Source organism: Onychostruthus taczanowskii, unplaced genomic scaffold, assembly GCF_017590055.1.
Source record: "Onychostruthus taczanowskii isolate IOZ18803 unplaced genomic scaffold, ASM1759005v1 scaffold61, whole genome shotgun sequence".
In the NCBI taxonomy this organism is placed as follows: domain Eukaryota; kingdom Metazoa; phylum Chordata; class Aves; order Passeriformes; family Passeridae; genus Onychostruthus; species Onychostruthus taczanowskii.
The window spans coordinates 1235296-1242746 of record NW_024503790.1 but is presented as its reverse complement, the minus strand read 5'-3'; the positions used below and the strand labels follow the sequence as shown (position 1 = coordinate 1242746).

Below are 7451 nucleotides of genomic sequence, written 5' to 3'. Positions count from 1 at the left end.
GGCCGGAGCTGCCGGAGGAGCCACCGGCGAGGGAAAAACAACCGGCGGAGGCCGAGAGCCGGAGCAGCGGGAATTTTTCACCTGCGTTTCTCCGGAGCCATCCAAGCGAGAGCTGCCGTGAGCCGGGGGGGTCCAGCGGGATGGGGCTCCCAGGAGATGCTCGGTGCCTGGTGTCACACATCACCTAAATTTGGGGGGGGTCAGCATCCCTCCTTGGGGACCCCGGAGTGGTCGGTGGGCTGGGGGGTCCATTGAGAAATGAAGCGTGGGAAAAGGGGGGCGGGGCTTGGGGGCTGCCTGTCCGCGGATTGGCTGGGGGAGGGGGGAGACCCCCAAATTGTGCCGGGAAGGAGAGGGGCCAAGCTGCGCTTGTGACGGGGAGACGGCACCGCGGGGACCCCCCCCACACCGCCAGGATGCGCCCGGGGCAGCCGGACCCCCTCCCCCCCCTCGCGTTTGCGGCAGGCGGCTGCGGCGGGGCCTCGGTGACACGAGCGGCGCCGGTCCCAGCCCGGCCGGGGGCTGCGCAGCACGGACCCCCTCTGGGTGGCCGGAGAAGGGTCCGGCGCACTCCTCCATGGCTGCTCTGGACCGAAAAGCACCCCCAAGTCTGCTGCCCTCATCTCTGTGTTTGGGGATCGCCCCGGGAGAGCCTCGGGGGTCTCGGTGCTGCTGCGTGGCCGGCGGGAAGTGGGATGAAGGATGGGAGGGGGAGGATGTGGGGGGACCCCAAAACCTTGCTGGAGTTCGGGATGCAAGACTGCATGCACCTCACTTGGGGTCCAGAGTGTATGTTGGGCATGCAGGGACTGCTTGGGTTTCTTTGGGGATGGAATGTGGGCACTGCATCCACCAGCAGGGACTGCTTGGGTTTCTTTGGGGATGGAATGTGGGCACTGCATCCATCAACTTTGGGGTGGAGATTTGGGGAACCTCACATGCCCCTCGGGATCAGGACGTGGGGGACTGCCTGCATGCTGCTTGGAGTGGGGACATGGGAGCCTGGACTGGACCTCAGGAGCAGAAGATGGGGACCCTCACATCACCTGTGCAGTCAGGGGGCTGGAACTCTTGTGTTGGGGTTGGGACCATTATACTGGGGCCAGGACCTGGGGACAACTGCACTGGGACTTGGGGACATCTGCATTGGCGTCAGGACTTGGGGAGCTCCACACGGGGACCGCAGCGCCTCCCCAGGGCTCAGCGGGCTGGAAACAGGGGACAGTGGGGGCAGGTTGTGTCTGTCCCCTCCTTCCTCGCAGGAACAGTGACTAGGGGCCGGACCCAGGCTCCCCGTGCTTGCTCCAGCCCCATCACCCTGGAGGGCTCTGGATAACTCAGATGTGGCATCAGAGCTGCTTGACCCCATCCTGATCTGGCCTTCACCCCGAATCCCGCTGCCATGAAGAGGAAGCCGGGGAATGGGCGGGGGCCGGAGCCTGCGGCCCCCCAGCAGCGAGCCCGCTCTGTCACCAAGCCAGCAGAGGTGATTTACACATGGGGTGGTGGGGGGCGACACCCCGAGATGAGATTTGGGTGCTGTTGCACCCTCATGACTCCCCAAACCATCATCTCAGCGGGGGTCAGTTGCCCAGGGGGTGCATCGTGGGGGCTGGAGCTGACCCGGGTGGGGTCCTTGTCCCCCCAGTACGTGGGATCCTTCATGGTGGAGGAGCTGGACCTGCAGCAGCGAGCGGGGCGGGTGGAGGAGCAGCTGCGGGCACTGAAGGTCGGGATCCACCACTGCTCCCTGCCCTGGGAAACACAGGAGACCCCAAATAATCGGGGCACCCCCAGGGGCACAGCCCAGCCCCCAGTGCCACATCTCTCCCCGACAGGACTGTCCCCGGAGGAGGTCGGTGGTGCTGAGGTTCAGCTTGCAGGGCCTGAAGGTCTTCGGTGCTGATGGGGAGGTAGGGGGCTGTGGGGTCAATGGGGGTGGGCAAGGGGTGCTGGGGCTCCGAGGGGCTGAGTAGGGGTGTCAGGGGGTGTTGGGAGGGTCAGGGGTGCTGGGGAAAAAAGTGTTTTCCTTTAATTCTACTTTGATCAGCAGTCAGGGTTGGTGGGGTTGGAAGGTCACGGGTGCTGGGGAGGGGGGTCAGGAATGAGGGGAGGAGGGGTCAGAGGTGCTGAGGGGGTCAGGGATGCTGGGGAGGTCTCACTGTTCTGCCGGAAAGATGCTGGGAGGGGCTGTACCTCTCTGAGCGCTGCTTTTCTCTCGAGAAGCTGGTTTGTGTGTGCAAGCAGGGATGCCCCTGGGGCGGGCCCGGGGGTGCTGGGTGCCCCTGACCCCCGCCCCGTCCCGCAGACGCTGCTGATGGCACACGCGCTGCGCCGCATCCTGTACAGCACCTGGAGGCTCCCCGACCGCCAGTTCGCCTTCGTGGCCCGCAACCCCCACAGCCCCCCCAGCACCCTCTTCTGCCACCTCTTCGTGGGGCTCCCGGGAGAGGTGGTGGCCCAACCCCGCCCCCAAAACACCTTCGTTCTTATTATTTTTAATATTTGCACTGAGCGTCTTTCGCCTCCCCCAGGTCCAGACCCTGCACCTCCTGCTCTGCCGCTCCTTCCAGCTCTGCTACCTCCTGGCACACCCCGAGGAGCAGGCGGGCGAGGGGGAGCTCCCGGGGCCGGGGGTGCTGCGGGAGCCCCTCAACCCCGAGGAGGTGTCACGAAATGTCAACGCCCTCGTGTCCTTCCGGCGCCTGCCCGCGCCCGGCGGCCTCGGCCCGCTGGGCACCGGGGTAGGTGCCCCTGCCCTGCCCGGCCCGGCCCTGCCCTGCCCGGCTGCTGCTCACACCCGGGGTTTTCACGCCCGGCATTCTCACACCTGGGGCTCTCACACCTGGGGCTCTCACACCCGGGATTCTCACACCTGGGGCTCTCACACCTGGGGCTCTCACACCTGGGGCTCTCACACCTGGGATTCTCACACCCAGGGCTCTCACACCTGGGGCTCTCTCACGGTGTTTCCTGGCTCGGCGCTCTCGAGTGCTTTGGCACAGCCTGTTTGTGCACGGGGTCTCGTAGGGCTTTTCCCCCACACGGCGTTTCCAGAACATTCTGGGCTGGAAAGGACCCACAGGGATGATCAGGTCCAGCTCCTGGCACAGGACAGCCCAGTTTCTCTCACAGCAGTCTGTATACGGTGCTTTAGCGCAGGGATTTTGCACAGCGTGTCCCCAGGCAGCCCTTGTGCCACCTTTTCTCACATTCTGAGCAGCACGCTGTCACTGCACACATCATTACCTGGTGTCTTGCACGGTTTCCTTGCATTCCCTCTTTGTGCAGCCTTTCCTTGCACAGCGGTGCATGTGCATTGTTGTGCACAACCTCTCCTTGCGAGGGTCGCAGTTCGCAGGGCCCATCCTGCACGGCCCCGCTGCTCTGCTCAGCCTGCTTGAAGCAGCCTTTCCCTGAGGGCCCTTCCTGCCACCGGCCACTTTGCACAGCTATTCCTTGCACAGCGATTCTGCAGGAGGTTTTACAGCGCATTTTTTCCTTGGCGTTTTGCACAGCACTTTCTCTCCACGATATGTGTTTGTAGAACTTTTTTTACACAGCATTATTTCTCATAATTTTTTTACATGGCACTTTTTTCACGGGTGGTTTGCATGGCTGTTTTGGCATGGCATTTCTTGCAGAAATGTCTACACAGTAAAAACGCTCTTCACAGCTCTTTTGGCACTGTATTTTTACATGGCACTTTTTTCACGGTGGTTTGCATGGTTGTTTTGGTATGGCATTTCTTGCAGAAATATCTACACAGTAAAAATGCTCTTCACAGCTCCTTTGGCACTGTGGTTTTGCACAGCATGGTGATTTTTTGCATGGCATTGTTCCACAGTGTTCTGCATGGCATTTCTTCTGCACATCATGTTTTGCACTGCGTTTTCCCCACAGTGTTTTGCGTGACTTTTTTTGGGGTTTTTTTTTGTTTTTTTGGGTTTTTTTTGGTGGTGTTTTGCACAGCTTTTCTGGTGTTGCATCCTTTGGGCAGCGTTTTCCCGCGTGGTGTTTCGCCTGACTTTCCCCACGGCCAGAGCCCCCGGGCCACTCTCACAGCCTGTCCGTCCCCAGGACCGGCGGCAGGAGGCGGAGGGCAGAGCCTGGCGCCCGGGGAACCCCTACTGCTCGCCGGTGCTGGTGCGCAAGAAAGCCATCCGGAGCAAAGTGCTGCGCTCGGGAGCCTACCGGGACTGCGGGGGCGAGGGACAGCTCCACCAGCAGCCCCGCGACGCCGGTGAGTGCCGGGGGGAAACTGAGGCACGGGGACACACGGTGCCACGAGTGTTTGGGGGCGAAGAGGGGATTAACGGGCTCCCGCAGCGGCGGCGGGAGGCGAAAGCAAAGGGGCGAGGAGCTTGGCCTTCCTGCCCGACAACGAGAGCGTCCTCGCCGAGAGCGTGTGGTCCTTCGCCGGCATCGCCAGGTGAGCGCCTGTGTGCGAGCACCTGATCCTCGGTACGCACAGCCCGGCCTAGCCCCGGGCTCTGCCCATCCCCGGTCCTGCCCAGCCCCGGACCCTACAACATCCCCAGCCCTGCCCCAGCCCCTGCTCCATCCCGGGCTCTGCCCATCCCCAGTCCTGCCCATCCCCAGCCCTGCCCCACCCCGGTCCCTGCTCCATCCCCGGCTCTGCCCAGCCCCGGACCCTACCACATCCCCAGCCCTGCTCCACCTGGGTCCTGCTCCATCCCCGGCCCTGCCCCACCCCGGTCCCTGCTCCATCCCCGGCCCTGCCCCACCCCGGACCCTACCACATCCCCAGTCCTGCTCCATCCCCGGCCCTGCCCCACGGCCGCCTCGCCCCCAGGGCCGCCGGGGTCGCGCTGCTGCGGCGGGACGTGCCCGGCTCCTTCCTGCTGCGCGCCGAGCCCGGGCTGCCCAAGCGCTGGTGCCTGTGGGTGCGGGCGCCCTGCGGCGTGGTGTGCTACGGCGTGCTGCGGACACAGCAGGGCAGGTTCTGCGTGGAGGTGAGCCCGGCTGCGCGGGGGACGCGCATCGGGTGCGGCTGCGGCCGTGCAGGCGGTCCGGTCCGTCTGTGCGCCCCTGCGCCGCGCCCCGGTGCGTTTGGTGCGCCCAGGCACGGACGCACCGGAGTGCACACCGTTTAGCTGGTGCTCTGTGTGTGTTTGGAGCACCCACGCACGGGCTGTAAGTGCATTTGTGCCTCGGTGTGCCGGTGTGTTGGTGCACCAGGACAGGGATGCGCTGCTGTGTGGATGTGTTTAATGCACGCTGTAAGTGCACTTGCTGTGCGTGTGCGTGGCTGCGCTGGTGCCTCGGTGCAGGTGTGGCTGCACACAGGGGTGTGGGTGCGTGGGTTCATTGATCCACGGGCACCTTGGGGCACAGAGCTGCATCTGGGCACGGCACACAGGTACCCCTGGGCGTGGGGGCACCGGGGCATCCACCCTTGGGTGTGTAACACGCCTGAGTTTTGGGTGCACTAATGCCCAGGTATGTGATGCACGAGTGCCCTGGTGTGTGTGTGGTCCCCCGGCCAGGCCAGGGTGCTTTGGTCTGTGGGTGTATCTGGGCGTACCTGGCACACACAGCACCCCAGTACCCACGCAGGGCATGCACGGCTGTGCTGCACTCGCCCTCACCTGTGCCTGGTGCGTGGGTGCCTTGGCTGCGTGGGTGCCTGCCGCAGAGCCCAGGGTGTGTGAGGTGCGTGGGCGTGCTGGCACACGGCCACGCCGGGGTGTGGGGCACACTCAGTTCAGGGTGTGCGGGGGGCACAGCCCGCGCGGGGGGCTCACCTCTCCCTCTCCCCTCTCTCCCGACGGCAGCACTCCAACGCCGAGTTCGCCAGCGTGGCCGCTCTCCTGGCGCACTACTCCGGGCCACCGGGGGGCTGCTTCTGCCGCCTGGGCCCCGGCCGACGCAACCCCGGCTACGAGGAGCGGGACCCCGGCGGCGGGGCCGGTGCCGGGCCGGGGGAGGCCGCCTGGGCCCCCGCCGCCCCCACCGGGGTGCAGCACGAGCGGGGTTAGCCCGGACCCCCGCGCACGGCTGTCCCCGGCTCCCCCGGCTTTCACTCGCTGCCTGCCTTACCCCCCTGGCCGGGCCGGCCGCGCCCCCCGCAATAAAGGCTCTCGTGCTTCGGAGCGGGGCTCGGCTGGCTGCTCACACCGCCACGGCGGGACGCGCCGCACGCCGGTGTGCTCACACCCGTGTGCTCACCCCTGTGTGCTCACACCCGTGTGCTCACACCTGTGTGCTCACACCCGTGTGCTCACACCTGCACGCTCACCCGAGTGCTCACACCCATGTGCTCACACCTGCACGCTCACCCGAGTGCTCACACCCATGTGCTCACACCCGAGTGCTCACACCCATGTGCTCACCCTGCACGCTCACCCGAGTGCTCACACCCATGTGCTCACACCCATGTGCCCACCCCTGTGTGCTCACACCCATGTGCTCACACCCATGCTCACACCCGTGTGCTCACACGTGCAGCCCTCCGGCCCAGGCACCCCACAAACTCGCACTCACACGACTGCACTGCGCGTTCGGGCTCCCGCTCCTGCACGCTGCCGCACTGCTGCGGTGCTGCACGGGTGCTCACGGGAGGTTGCACACCCACGTGTCGCCTCACCCTCACCTGCACACGCAGGGGCCACAGCTGGGCACCGGCGCCGTCGTACGCTCACAGCCCTGTGCACACGCACAGTCTGTGTCTTCGTGCACACTCCATTGCACACCTGTCCTCATGCACACCTGTCCTCGTGCACAGCCTCCCTGCACACCTGTCCTCGTGCACACCCCTCATTGCACACCTATCCTCGTGCGCGCCCCCTGCACACGTGCCCGCGCGCCCCCGCCCTTGCGCGCCCCGGCAGTCACGTGACGCGGTGGGTGGGGCCGATCTCCCGGTGCGGCCCCGGTCGCTGTGGCGACCGCGTGGGATCACTCGCGCATGCGCGGGACCGCCTCCCGCCGCCTCAGCGCCGCTGTGCCCTCGGGGTCGGTGCGCGCCTCCGGCCAGCGCGGCACCGGCGGCGTCACCTCAGGTCTTCCCTTTCTCCGTCCCCTTTGGACGTGTCTCGGCTCCCAAAAGTTACCTCAGAGTTTCTTACCCTTGGGTTTCCCGCCCTTCAGCTTCCCCTCAGGTTTGTCTCACAAACCCTTCCCCCTTCAGGTTTCTTCCCCCCGACCTGCCCTAGATCCCCCTCAGACCTGTTCCTAGCTTCTCCCTTTCCCTGCGTCCCTCCCCAGCTCTTTTTCTCCATACTTTCCCCTTTTCCCCCAGCCTCCCTCGCTCGGGGCTCCTTTCCCTGCGTGCCCCCAGTGAGGGGTAAGTGCTTCCCTCGCACAGGGGGTGCAGATGCCCAGGGTTAGGCTTGCCCCAGCCTCTTCCCAGCCCCCGGTGCCCCCCAGTCCCGCCGGCTGAGCTGTGGGGCTGGTCTGGATGGGTGGGGTGACCTGTGGGGGGAGTC

The 7451-nt window shown here is 65.5% G+C and overlaps 1 protein-coding gene across 1 annotated transcript; it reads left to right on the top strand.

Annotated features, from left to right (window-relative positions):
• Positions 1-1402: 1402 nt before the first annotated feature.
• On the top strand, positions 1403-6023 carry SH2D5 (SH2 domain containing 5). Its single transcript, XM_041419499.1, has 9 exons — positions 1403-1486; positions 1649-1729; positions 1839-1913; positions 2309-2452; positions 2535-2756; positions 4093-4243; positions 4330-4432; positions 4817-4976; positions 5799-6023. Exons 1-9 carry the CDS (start codon positions 1403-1405, stop codon positions 6000-6002), a joined length of 1224 nt encoding a protein of 407 aa, XP_041275433.1. The 3' UTR covers positions 6003-6023.
• The last annotated feature ends 1428 nt before the right edge of the window (positions 6024-7451 follow it).

Coding starts and splice junctions, on each gene's coding strand:
- SH2D5 (XM_041419499.1), top strand. CDS start 1,403: ATGAAGAGGAAGCCGGGGAATGGGCGGGGGCCGGAGCCTGCGGCCCCC. Junction 1,914..2,308: donor TCTTCGGTGCTGATGGGGAG/GTAGGGGGCTGT, acceptor CCCGTCCCGCAG/ACGCTGCTGATGGCACACGC. Junction 4,433..4,816: donor TCCTTCGCCGGCATCGCCAG/GTGAGCGCCTGT, acceptor CCTCGCCCCCAG/GGCCGCCGGGGTCGCGCTGC.